Source organism: Haliotis asinina, chromosome 4 (genome assembly GCF_037392515.1).
Source record: "Haliotis asinina isolate JCU_RB_2024 chromosome 4, JCU_Hal_asi_v2, whole genome shotgun sequence".
NCBI lineage: Eukaryota > Metazoa > Mollusca > Gastropoda > Lepetellida > Haliotidae > Haliotis > Haliotis asinina.
In genome coordinates, this window is record NC_090283.1 from 70,264,465 (window position 1) to 70,278,674 (window position 14,210).

Genomic DNA, 14,210 nt, shown 5'->3' on the forward strand with positions numbered 1-14,210 from the left:
TATTTGTAATCGTCGCCATTGATTGAGCGGGGTGCTCTCACGCTGTCATGGGCAACTTTGGGTAGTTATGGTATACCACTGGCAACGTGTTCAACTGTCACGCCGAAGGTCAGCCCATTTCAGGTGTCTCCGGGATGTGATATTGTTGGAATATTACTAAAAGTGGCGTAAAAATATACTCACTCATAAACAACTGATATCATCACTATATCCACTCAATCATAAACGACTGATATCATCACTTTTTCACAGCTTTTCATCAACACATTCTCAATCTGAGGCCGGAGTCGTATGATTGACCTTTTTGCGAGAATTCCTGAGAGTATAGAAACTGTTTGACGCTTTTATTGTGAACATCATATCTCCTTCAGTATACCGGGTCGAGCCATGTTCTAGTTTCTAGCAGTATGTAAATATTTGTGTATACAGAGATGTACCTTGTTTGTACATAGAAATGCCTTGTGCGTACGTTCAAAGACTCCCGTGATATTTCAGGAATGTTGCCAAAAGCATCACAAAACCACACCAAGTAACCCATTTGTCCCACTACAATTTGTACGTAATCATATAGTTACGTGACCAGTCAACAAGGCAACGACACATTTCAGCAATACATACAGTCTGGTTAGATACATCTGATTTCCCGTGACACATGTTAGAGGTGCTACGGTAGTGAAGTGATATAGTTACCTGACCTTGACATTGTTACAACTGGCAGGTGAAATGGCGGGGTTGTGTTGGCTGCTACTGCTCCTTGGAGCTACCTCGTCTGTAGTTCACGGACACGAAAATATTTCAACAGTTGCTAAGCACATGAGTCTGCTTGAGGAAGAACTGAACGATCTCAAATCTGACATTGTGAGAATGGAGTTACGAATGATGAACAAAATAGACGTTTTGAAGTTAGTGCTGAGATCGGATTTGGCAGAGAACATTGTTCCTTCATATATGAGTAGTCTATTCGAGTCGTTTGATGCAACGGTAAACAGTCACGTGATTTCCCAAATTAGACGCTTGAAACATGGATATCAGCAGGTGAAGCGACAGACGCTCAGTCTTACGAAACAGCTCAGTGAGATAGGAATGACTAAATCCGGACAAGAAGTGGACATTGTGATGGTCAAGGGAGAGTGTGAACATCAGGTAAGTCAACTAAGGACAGAATTAAACCTAACACGGCGTCACGTGTGGCTTGTTGAAGAGGAAGTGACGTTATTGAAAGGTCACATGACGGCCTTGATACGACAGGTTGGTGATTTGCAAGCGCAGATGAATGAAACACTAAGAACTGTTCAGAGCCTTGTGCAACAGAATGAACGTTTGAGAAATGACCCGACTGCAACAGGCATCACTCAACCTGTCCCACTTTACACGTCAAAGACTCCGACGTCACCCAACTCTACGCCAGTGGCCACAACACCTACAACCCGAATGTTCCACAATATGACGAGGCTGCTGGTTGTACAATATCTCTCTATCTCTAAGCAATATCCACATGAAATTACCATAAACAAACACGACATGAGGACCTATCCATATTTGCATGAATCGTGGATTGAGGCTGTGACGTATGACCCTGTGTCCAGAACACTGATCTTCAGTCGATTACTGCCATCCGGCATGTACACTTCAAAACTGGATGTGTCGGGTGTCAGAACATTAAAGAAAGGAATCGGATCCTTCGGACTGACAGTAGATGTTGACAGGCGAGTTATCTTCTTTACCACATACCATCCGTCGAAATCAATAAGTCGTATGTCCACAAGTGGGAGACGATATCGGATCCTCGTTGACCTGAGCCGTAGGCCCAAAAAAGACTATCCCCACGACCTTGCTGTATGCCCTAGGACGAAAACGATCTATTTCGGTGGGAATAGGGATGGCTTGTGGTCAGTGGATTACAATGGGAATAGACTGCATCAGATAAACAAGAGGGACGGCGTTATTGCTGTTACTTTTGACAACTTTCATAACGCCCTTTATTTCAGTGTAAATAAGACAGTGATACAGCTATCTTTGTCAACCAACACTAGGACGGAAGTCTCACAATTCAACGCAAGGATTAAAGACCTTGTCTACCACGACAACAAGGTGTTCATGAGCGGACAACCTGGGGCTGACATTGCTGTCGTAGATCTGGACAACAACGTGTACACCACTGTGAAGACGATGAACTCCACTTATAATGTAATGTGTTTGATTCCGTGATTATATTGGTCTTAGGGAGACCATGATCGGCTGTCAGGCTTGCTGACTTTAGTTGACTCGTCGTATACCGATTGCTTAGATCTATGCTTGTGATGTTGATCACTGGATAGTATGACCCAAGCTTAACTATTTACAGACCGCAGCATTATTGCTGAGTGTATCGTTAAACAGCAAACAAACAAAATTAGAGAGAGATTCTTATGGGAAAGTTTAGTCTGTGAACGTCATAGGGTATTGGACAGATTCTAAACAGGCGACTATTTCATGCATACTTTATAGAAGTCTTTTGTACACTTGATTTATGTGTAATAGGCCGTCTGTTCTCCTAAGTCAGGGTTTGTTGGGGCAGCCCAACGGTAAAAGTGTTTGCCCATACCACCGAAGACACATGTTCGATTCCCCACATGGATACAATATGTGAAGCCCATTACTTGTATTCCCCGTAGTGATACTGCTGGAATGTTGATATATGCGGTGTGAAACTAAACTCACTCACTCACTCACTCCAAAGCCGAAAATGTCTTCATGCGCCTCGAAATGGCGAGAAACTGTCAAGACTGTTGCATATCTCAGTTTAAAACCATATTTGGTCTTTTAGATGTTGCGTCTTCAAACTGTAACATTGCATTCTTGAATAAATGTCTTGAAACTGTAACACTGGATTTTTGTATAAAAGTCTTGAAACTGTAACACTGCATTCTTTCTAGTCTCTGAAATGAGCATATTTTACAGAATTTTACAGAAAAGGACGATTTCTCAATTGTGTACATAAAATATAACAAAAGGTGATACTTTCATTTTCAAAAACCGAAACTGTAGTAATCTAGACTTGCAACATATTACATAGTAACAATCAAAGTTAAACTATGCTATACACATTCCTTACCTTTGCATGTATTTGTAATCGTCACCATTGATTGAGCGGGGTACTCTCACGCTGTCATGGGCAACTTTGGGTAGTAAGAGTATCCCACTGGCAAGGTCTTCAATCGTCACGCCGAAGGTCAGCCCATTTCTGGTGTCTCCGGTTTGTGATATTGCTGAAATATTGCTAAAAGTGGCGTAAAACTATACTCACTCATAAACAACTGATATCATCACTATATCCACTCAACCATAAACAACTGATATCATCACGTTTTCACAGCTTTTCATCAACACATTCTCGTACTGAGACCGGAGTCGTATAATTGACCTTTTTGCGAGAATTCCTGAGAGTATAGAAACTGTTTTGACGCTTTTATTGTGAACATCGTATCTCCTTCAGTATACCGGGTCGAGCCATGTTCTAGTTTCTAGCAGTATGTAAATATTTGTGTATACAGAGATGTACCTTGTTTGTACATAGAAATGCCTTGTGCGTACGTTCAAAGACTCCCGTGATATTTCAGGAATATTGCCAAAAGCATCACAAAACCACACCAAGTAACCCATTTGTCCCACTACAATTTGTACGTAATCTTATAGTTACGTGACCAGTCAACAAGGCAACGACATATTTCAGCAATACATACAGTCTGGTTAGATACATCTGATTTCCCGTGACACATGATAGAGGTGCTACGGTAGTGAAGTGATATAGTTACCTGACCTTGACATTGTTACAACTGGCAGGTGAAATGGCGGGGTTGTGTTGGCTGCTACTGCTCCTTGGAGCTACCTCGTCTGTAGTTCACGGACACGAAAATATTTCAACAGTTGCTAAGCACATGAGTCTGCTTGAGGAAGAACTGAACGATCTCAAATCTGACATTGTGGGAATGGAGTTACGAATGATGAACAAAATAGACGTTTTGAAGTTAGTGCTGAGATCGGATTTGGCAGAGAACATTGTTCCTTCATATATGAGTAGTCTATTCGAGTCGTTTGATGCAACGGTAAACAGTCACGTGATTTCCCAAATTAGACACTTGAAACATGGATATCAGCAGGTGAAGCGACAGACGCTCAGTCTTACGAAACAGCTCAGTGGGATCGGAATGACTAAATCCGGACAAGAAGTGGACACTGTGATGGTCAAGGGAGAGTGTGAACATCAGGTGAGTCAACTAAGGACAGAATTAAACCTAACACGGCGTCACGTGAGGCTTGTTGAAGAGGAAGTGACGTTATTGAAAGGTCACATGACGGTCTTGATACGACAGGTTGGTGAATTGCAAGCGCAGATGAATGAAACACTAAGAACTCTTCAGAGCCTTGTACAACAGAATGAACGTTTGAGAAATGACCCGACTGCAACAGGCATCACTCAACCTGTCCCGCTTTACACGTCAAAGACTCCGACGTCACCCACCTCAACGCCAGTGGCCACAACACCTACAACCCGAATGTTTCAAAATATGACGAGGCTGCTGGTTGTACAATATCTCTCTAACTCTAAGCAATATCCACATGAAATTACCATAAACAAACACGACATGAGGACCTATCCATATTTGCATGAATCGTGGATTGAGGCTGTGACGTATGACCCTGTGTCCAGAACACTGATCTTCAGTCGATTACTGCCATACGGCATGTACACTTCAAAACTGGATGTGTCGGGTGTCAAAACATTAAAGAAAGGCATCGGATCCTTCGGACTGACAGTGGATGTTGACAGGCGAGTTATCTTCTTTACTACATACCATCCGTCGAAATCAATAAGTCGTATGTCCACAAGTGGGAGACGATATCGGATCCTCGTTGACCTGAGCCGTAGGCCCAAAAAAGACTATCCCCACGACCTTGCTGTATGCCCTAGGACGAAAACGATCTATTTCGGTAGGGATAGGGATGGCTTGTGGTCAGTGGATTACAATGGGAACAGACTGCATCAGATAAACAAGAGGGACGGTGTTATTGCTGTTACTTTTGACAACTTTCATAACGCTCTTTATTTCAGTGTAAATAAGACAGTGATACAGCTATCTTTGTCAACCAATACTAGGACGGAAGTGTCACAATTCAACGCAATAATTAAAGACCTAGTCTACTACGACAACAAGGTGTACATGAGCGGACAACCTGGGGCTGACATTGCTGTCGTAGATCTGGACAACAACGTACACACCACTATGAAGACGATGAACTCCAGTTATAATGTAATGTGTTTGATTCCGTGATTATATTGCTCTTAGGCAGTCTAAGTAAACTTAGCCTCAGTACTTTTCGTTACACTCCACTACAGCGTCTAACAAAACCTTATGGGAGGTCGCGTCAGGTAACCTTTGAGATTGACCAATCAGAACACAGCTTACCAAATCGCGAAAGTAGACATTCGCACATACCTTTTGAACTTTTTATCTCGAAAAGGTTCGTACCCGAACGATTCCGAACGCAATTGATGGTATGCTCCGAGTGATGCACGCGACACACGTTACAACCATGACAACAGTGAGTAAACAATCGCTGAGAAGAGTGTTTTTGGTAATAATCAAGGATGTCATCTTGCGGAAATATTAGCTAATGGTAACGATATCATTAGAAACCCCAAAGCGTATATACTGCAGGTCAATTAACTGTGTTATGCGGAATTTTGTTTGTGGAGAGATCTGTGTCAGTGTCCTGAATATTTTGTAAGTCCTTCCGATCCCTAAGTAGTAGCCGTTGTTTGATTGGTTAAATCTATTTAACCGTTTCGTGTTTGATTGGACGGTCATTGGTCCCTCAAAGGTTACCTGACGCGACCTTCTACTAGGTTTTGTTAGACTCAGTGGTGCAGTGTAACGAAAAGCACTGAGACTAAGGTTACTTAGACTAGGTCTAAGGGAGACCTGGACCAGTTGTCAGGCTTGTTGACTTGGTTGACATGTCATCATATACCATCGATCGATGCTTGTGATATTGATCACTGGGTTGTCTGTTATACGATAGTTTAGTCTGTGAACATTGTAGGGTAATGGCAGTTTCTAAACAGGCGATAATTTAATACACACTTTATGTAAGAGTTTTGTACACTCTAGTCATATGCATTAGATCATCTGTTCTCCAAACACGTGGGGATGTTGGAATAGCCTTGGATAAAGGTGTTTGCTCGCAACGCCAAAGACTCAGGTTCGATTCCCCTCATAGATGCAATGTGTGAAGCTCAATGTTGTAAATGAAGCGTAAAACTAACCTCACTTACTCGCTCCAAAGACGAAAATGTCTTCATGGGCCTCGAAATAGCTAGAAACTGTCAGACTGTTGCATATCTCAGTTTTAGACCATATTTGTTCCTTTAGGTGTTGCTTCTTAAAGCTGTAACATTGCATTCTAGAAGAAATGTCTTGAAACTGTAACACTGCATTCTTCAATAAATTTAGACTAATATCTAGGTGATACTTTCTTCATAGTTGAATCTGAAACTGTGGTAATCTAGACTTGCCACGTATCACACATTAACAGTCGAAGTTTAAAGCCTTCTACATTCATTCCTTACCTTTGCTTACCGTGGCCACTCTGGGTACTCTCACATTTTCATAGACAACTTAGGGGCGTTAAGGTGGCCTTGTGGTAACGTGTTCGCTCGTCACGCCGAAGGTCCGGGTTCGATTTCCAGCACAAGTTTAATATATGAAGCCTGTTTCTGGACGTGATATTGGTGGAGCATTGCTAAACGTGGCGTAAACCCCAACTCACTCACTCTTACTCATATATACTAACTATCTCATCCTATATACCTAATGTAGCGATGCCCTAGCTTTGTGATCCGTCCTACATAAGTATCTAAAGTCTCAAACTTCGTCCACTAATAAAGCCTGGAGGCCCACAGACACGTCTACACGATTGATTACGTGAGGCCAATTGTTTCCACTTTTTGCTCTTAAGTTTTGCTGTCAAAATGATGACACAATTCTCATCAGCCAACCAACAGGATTCAAAGGACAAGTGGTCAAGTGGTCTTCGGACATGAACAGATGCTGAGCTGGGATCCATTTAACTGACAGATTAGAGAAGAAAGATCACCTAATTGACAACGATTTGCAAACAGTAACACGCAGTAAGCTATGATCATACGTTTGATAGCTCCTACTTGGGTTTCACCAAATTATTAAAGGTCACATGCAACCAAAATATCAAACATTATTAAAACACAGTTATCACTTGGTCATGATATATAAAATACACTGCTGATTAGGAAAAAACCAAAGAAAGAAACTTATATGTGTATAATCTCAAATCAAAGGTGCAATATTTTGTACTTGGGTGTACGTCCCTCGAAACGAAGCAGTGACGACACCGAACCCAGTCAGAGCCGGTGGCTGTGCACTCATGTGTAACGACGCCTTCTCATTGGCCACTTTGTTTTCTTTGCCGACTCTTTGTTTATGGCTTTTAACATCGTAGGTTTTACTTTCAAACTGCATGTGATCAGTGATTGAAGTTGTGCATTGCACATTGTAATTAGCATGCAGACAGGCATACATGTAGGTGTCAATAAACCAGACATTGACTTTTCTCTGTGGCAGAGTCTGCTTATCACAATTAACATGTTTTTTTCTGTTTCGAGTAGATTATTTACTTGTTTGTATACACATCTAAGATTAGACAACCTCATACTTCGGGCAGGTATACTGTTTCAAGCTCCGCGAACATACTCAGTACGCATGTGTCACGGTCGCACCGCAGCATAACTGTTGAAACCATTTTGTCCCCACTGCTGGGGGAAAATTAGTGAATCGTTTGAACTCTGATATCGCGGGCTTTTTTTCATAGCGTTTTTTTTTTCAACATTTTTTATGATTTGTTTTGGTAACGCATACCGAAAGGCAGCAGAATCTGCAAAGTTGTGCTTTACGTTGCATGTGACCTTTCACTATCAAGCGTTCGTAAAATTACGGCCTGTTGTAACTATATATATATACTCCTCACAAAGTGTTAAGCAGCACAAAATTTTAGTCTCATTACAATTTCAGTTATTGATATTACCAACCATGGAATAATGCAAACAAAATGAAATGGTATTGAGCAATGATAGACTTATAAATCATCAGCGGCATGTACTCGTGAAACAGTCGTGTAAAATGCGCTGCACTGGAGGAGCAAAATGTTCATGTTTGGACAGTGAAGCAGTGTTCGGAAACACGTATGACCACCATGAAGACGAATGCAAGCTTCCACATGTCTTTACATTGAAGAGTGTCTTTGAAGTTGCTGTTTTGGAATGTTCTGCCAATCGCTCTGTAACATCTGTCCGAGTTCATCCAGAGTCTGGAGCGAACATTGAAACCGTAAACACGACTTACAATAATGTCCTAAGCTCGCTCAGCGGGATTAAGATCAGGTGACCAGTCCAGTAAAGGCCAGCCCATAAGTGTGATGTTGTTGATCTAAACAACATCATTAACAACTCTTTCACGGGCATTATATACCGTGGACAGCTCTATCATTCATAAATATGAAGATAAGACCCACTTGTTATACCATATGGATGAATACAAGCTGGTTTTAACCAATCAGACTGCATATGTGACATTTGGAGCCACCCATTTTGCATGTTGTTTCTGAGGGTGGTTGTGTTCGGGTGATGTTATCAATGTTATCAGATAAATCAATTTGACAGTCACTAGAGATTATGTATTCTTAGAATATTAACTTTTCAGAACATGCTGGCAAAATCGCTATCGAGACTGACAAAGATAATACACTGAAAACACTTGTTGCCTATTTTTCTGTGAGGAGTACATAGTTCATCATAGACGAATGACGCAATGATGCGAACACTTTGTAAAATGTAGCCTTGGATATTCGAAAACAGCTGTAAAAACAATCATCACTCACTCACACTGGTGGGCACCAGAACGAGGCTCATCTTCTCTACTACCCCTACTTCTTTCAAATACAGCAGCCACTGTCACCGTTATGACCGAGAGTCTCTGGCAATCGCGTCTTGCAATCTTCTTGCATTTTTTTATTTCATATGATAACTGAAGCCATGCCAGATCCATTCCTAATCCAGCAGTTCTGAGCAAATGGTATGACAAAGAAATGATTGAATCATTCTCGCCCAGTGGGCAACCTCTGTCCAAGGACCGAGCATACTGTGGATTTATTATGAGTCAGCGTTAAAATACAAACTACAAGAAAACTACCCAAATAATTCGTTATATAAGTCGGTTCGTTGCATGAGAGTTCGTACATAAAAGAATAAGTTTTTTGGATGGTTGCAAACTCATCAATGTGCTTGCTTTCGTTCAGCAACCAACTGAACTCATCATGCATTTCTAGGATGTGTGAAAATACTTGTTTGTGTCCAAGTGCACCATTCTGTACACACGTGAAGACATTGTGGCAGTTGTCAACAGAGTTGGCGAAGAAGAGGCTCCCGCTTTGCACTCCCCGCTATCGTAAAAAACGAAGACCAGACACCTGGTGTTACCGGTACACATGTGGACACACTCTGTGAAGGTTCTGTTGTTGGACACAGCGATGATATCGCCTGGAGATTGGAAATCGTGGTTTCGAACCCAAATGTTGAAAACGTAGCAAGTGTCTGTGATCGTCGGTTGATCACCTGAAACAGCGGTATAGATGAATAGAGCATACATGTGAGAATTGGACGTGGAACGTTGGTTTCTGATACCGGAACCACTTGTTGACAATAGAACACCGAAGGAGTGGGAACGCATATACATCTGGCCACGTGTTACTGAAAAGGAGGGAGCTGAATACACCTGGCCATATGTTACTGAAGCGGACAAAAGGATAGAAGTGAATACACATGGTCGCATGCTACTGAAAAGGAAGGAACGTAAATACACTTGGCCACGTGTTACTGAAAAGGTAGGAACGTGAATACACCTGGCCACGTGTTACTGAAAAGGAGGAAACGTGAATACAACTGGCCACGTGTTACTGATAAAGAGGGAACGTGAATACACCTGGCCACGTGTTACTGAATAGGAGGGAACGTGAATACAACTGGCCAAGTTTAATGAAAAGGAGGGAACGTGAATACACCTGGCCATGTGTTACTGAATAGGAGGGGACGTGAATACAACTGGCCACGTTTAATGAAAAGGAGGGAACGTGAATACACTTGGCTACGTGTTACTGAAAAGGATGGAACGTGAATACACCTGGCCACGTGTTACTGTAAAGGAGGGAACGTGAATACACTTGGCCACGTTTTACTGAAAAGGACGGAACGTGAATACACTTGGCCACGTTTTACTGAAAAGGAAGGAACGCGAATACACCTGACCACGTGTTACTGAAAAGGAGGAAACGGGAATACACCTGGCCACGTGTTACTGAAAAGGAGAGGACTTGAATACCCCTGGCCACTTGTTACTGAAAATGAGGGAACGTGAATACAACTGGCCACGTGTTACTGAACAGGAGGGAACGTCAATACAACTGGCCACGTTTAATGAAAAAGAAGGAACGTGAATACCCCTGGCCACGTGTTGCTGAAAGGGAGGGAACGTGAATACACCTGACCACGTGTTACTGAAAAGGAAGGAACGTGAATACACCTGGCCACGTGTTGCTGAAAAGGAGGGAGCATGACTACACTTGGCCACGTGTTACTGAAACGGAAGGAACGTGAATAAACCTTGCCACGTGCTACTGAAACGGAAGGAGCGTTAATACACTTGGCCACGTGCTCCTGAAAAGGAAAGAACGTGACTACATCTGACCCTGTGTTACTGAAAAGGAGGGAACGTGAATACACTTGGCCACGTGTTACTGAAAAGGAGGGGACGTGAATACCCCTGGCCACGTGTTACTGAAAAGGTAGGAACGTGAATACACTTGACCACGTGTTACCGAAAATGAGGGAAGTGATTGCACTTTTCACTGGTAGTAAAATATGTATTTTATTGATGGACTTTAGGATTTTCCATGACATTGCTTATAACATAACAATTTCACTCTTGGAAGCGAGGCGGGGGTCGATATAATAATACTTACGATAATATTGTCACTTCGACCACAACAACCTCGCTTCCGAGGAAGAAAGCGTTATATTCATGCAAAATCCTTTTGATCAGCAGTGTGTAGTAAGCAGTGTTGATTTTATAAACTCGATAAAACTTGAACTCCACTTTCTATCCTGGAAGCGTGGTAGAGGGCTAACCATCCGATTTAGTATGTACCACAGGCTTCACAACGCTCGTTTCGCACACACTAACAACCAATTTAAGCACAAACTACGAAGTCTGGTAGAAATCTGTGCATAGTGACACCATCACCCGACCGCAGGGAACAATTGACGGCAACACAACAATTCGGCATGTCTTTGGTGACGTCGAGAAATCAGCAAAATGACAAGCTTCCTACACATTTTCTATGCAACTAACTGAAAAATCGTTCCTTCTATGACGTCACTGTAGAGCTCTGGCGACAGAGTTACGTAACCTGTCTGTGGTTTCGTTTGCGGGCGAGAGAGAAGCAGATGGCTTTTTTAGGCTTGGTATTAATTAACCACAAGTTTTGTTTTCTAAAAAAATGGTGTTCCGTTCATGACTAACCACAAGACTTTCATCTGCAGTGGTAAAAAGAGTACCAAAAATTGAGTTTATTCGTGGTTTAACCGAAAAAGTTCAAGAATTTGTACTTTACTAAGAAAGTGCAATCCTATATATGACATATGTTACATGGTGTAACATAGTCTTTACATATATGACTGTGTCACATCAAAACAATAATTTGTGCCCAGAATCAGAGATTTTGATCTTTGAAGAAGCAAGGCAACATACCTGTTAAGACACCAGATGTATGAGGTTGCGCTGACGTTTGTGAAAGTCCAAGTGAAGATAGTGTCGCAGATGTCAAACCTGGCGTCGTTATGCCAATCGACGGGGTTGCTATTGCTGTGTCTACAGCTATTGTGTTAGTCGAAGTCGTAGGTGTTGTGGCTGACATGGTGTGGATTGCTGTTGCTGATGACGCAGATGTATCTGATGTGGATGAGATGGTTGTCGTGGGATCGTGTGTGGTTGGTTGTGTGGTTGGTTGTGTGGTCGTTGTAATCATGGGTTTGGCCGCTGGCGTACTTGTAGTTGTAATAGTTGCATTGGTTGGTGCAGCTGGTGAAGTTATGGGTGTAGTTGTAGGTGTTGCTGTGGTTGCAGTGGTTGTGGCTACGGTTGTAGTTTGAGACGTTGTTGTTGTAGTACTCGTAGCAGTTGCTGTAGTCGTTGTAGCTGCTGCAGTCGCGATAAAGTCTGCACTCCAATCTATAAATACAGAGGACACAGTGACCATTAAGAAATCGAACAATCACCTTGACTTTGACCATAACAGAGAGTATCGATACGTCATGAAGTCATCAAGTGAAATTGCACTTGACAGTGAGCAATAACGGAATTACAAAACCTATAGTTGTACACTATTCTGCTATTAGATCTATGATAAGCAGCTTGGAGATAGATACCACGAATCACAGTACGAAGTTTGTTCGTTGTTCAACGCTGCATTAATCAATATTCCTGCTATATGTGCTGTAGAAACAGACAATCCCCCGATCAACGATCGACTCGACGCATTTGGGATACAGTGACATGTGGAAACCAAGACAGTGAACCCGTACACCTGATCCCTATAGTCGCCTCTCACGGCATGCATGACGTCCTGAAGACCTGTTCTAACCCGGATCTTCATAAACTGCAGTCTGAAGTTATGGAAACTCTTACGCTCTTCACGTGTTCTTCAGGACAACAACTACAATTCTGAGGAATTTGTAAGCATGTGAACCTCACCTAAAACGCTAGGGTCCCAAATTGACAGATCACAATAGGTTGGAGGATTATTCAGGGCTTTGTTAAAAAGTGCCTTCTTGAAAAACTGAATGCAAGACACCTTTCCCTCGAAATTGCCCGTCCCATCAACCGACCTCCCGATAGTCACGTCACCAACGGCGTTGACGTCCTTCATAGTGACCCCAGTTATTGTATAGGCGATATCAGTATCCTTGAAGATGTCAATGATACCCCAGACCTTGTTGTACGAAAACCCAACAAAATTCCAGGCGTTGATCGTCAAAATATTTCTTCGATATTCATCATAATATTTTCCCGTGACGTCATACATTGTAGCGACGAGTGTTGTTCCTTCCTGTGTCAGCTTCACCCCATTACCCGACCCCCCGACGCCGGCGTACTCAAGGATCGTTGCTGTCTGAGACGATGTGGGATACAGGTTGAAAATCCAACAAAACGCCTCCCTGCCATCGAGGTCTCCAGGGTTTGGTATCTGAATATAAGAGTCTGATGTTCCTGTGAGTTCCGCTGACCCAAGATTCCCTTCCCCCGTCCCTACTGAGGCACTGTGCAGCAGAGCTGTGATGCTGGAAACAGGTGCTCCGTTACCATGGAGAGTGGAGTGGATGGGCCAAAACACGTCCGGGGAACTGAACTGTTGCTCTTTGGAATAAGCATATTCATTCGCCGGTTTATCTGTGGATTTTCCTTTCCCTTTGACTGTTGTAACCATAACTGAAAATAAAGACGAATAACAAATGTCAGTAGTAAAGTAAACGTAGTCTCAGTACTTTTCGTTACACTCCACTAATGAGTCTAACAAAACCTTATGGGAGGTCGCGTCAGGTAACCTTTGAGACTGACTAATCAGAACACAGTTTACCAAATCGCGAAAGTGGACATCCGCACATACCTTTTGAACGTTTACCTCGGAAAGTTTTGTAACCGAACGATTCCGAATGCTGTTTTCCATACGACCGCTACCGGGTAATACTCATGGAACACGCTACGATACTGTCAACAGTGACTAAACAGTCGCTGAAATAGCGTTTATATCAATATTCCGGCTAAATGAAACAGTAGCCAGGTTACAGTCGGACATACATCAGGCAATTTATGAGAATATTGTATCAACCAGGAACAACCCATGAAACAACAAAGGGATAATGGTGACCTCACGTAGGTTTTTAAATACATGCAGCCTGTCACTCCAGTGCAAAGTCATTTATTGTCTACAGTATGTGTATTTGTGGCAGCTTGTATTTTACAACCCGAGTGAGTTACTTAGCTTGTTAGAACGAAATATCGCAATGTAGGCATATTTGTGAATCC

At 42.4% G+C, this 14,210-nt stretch overlaps 1 protein-coding gene across 1 annotated transcript; it reads left to right on the forward strand.

Moving 5' to 3' along the window:
- Nucleotides 1-707: 707 nt before the first annotated feature.
- Nucleotides 708-2,863, forward strand: LOC137282686 (uncharacterized). The gene has a single exon (XM_067814473.1). It carries the CDS (start codon nucleotides 724-726, stop codon nucleotides 2,206-2,208), a length of 1,485 nt encoding a protein of 494 aa, XP_067670574.1. The 5' UTR covers nucleotides 708-723; the 3' UTR covers nucleotides 2,209-2,863.
- Nucleotides 2,864-14,210: the final 11,347 nt, after the last annotated feature.

What these genes read in the sequence shown, in the direction of transcription:
- LOC137282686 (XM_067814473.1), top strand. Translation starts at nt 724, where the DNA reads ATGGCGGGGTTGTGTTGGCTGCTACTGCTCCTTGGAGCTACCTCGTCT.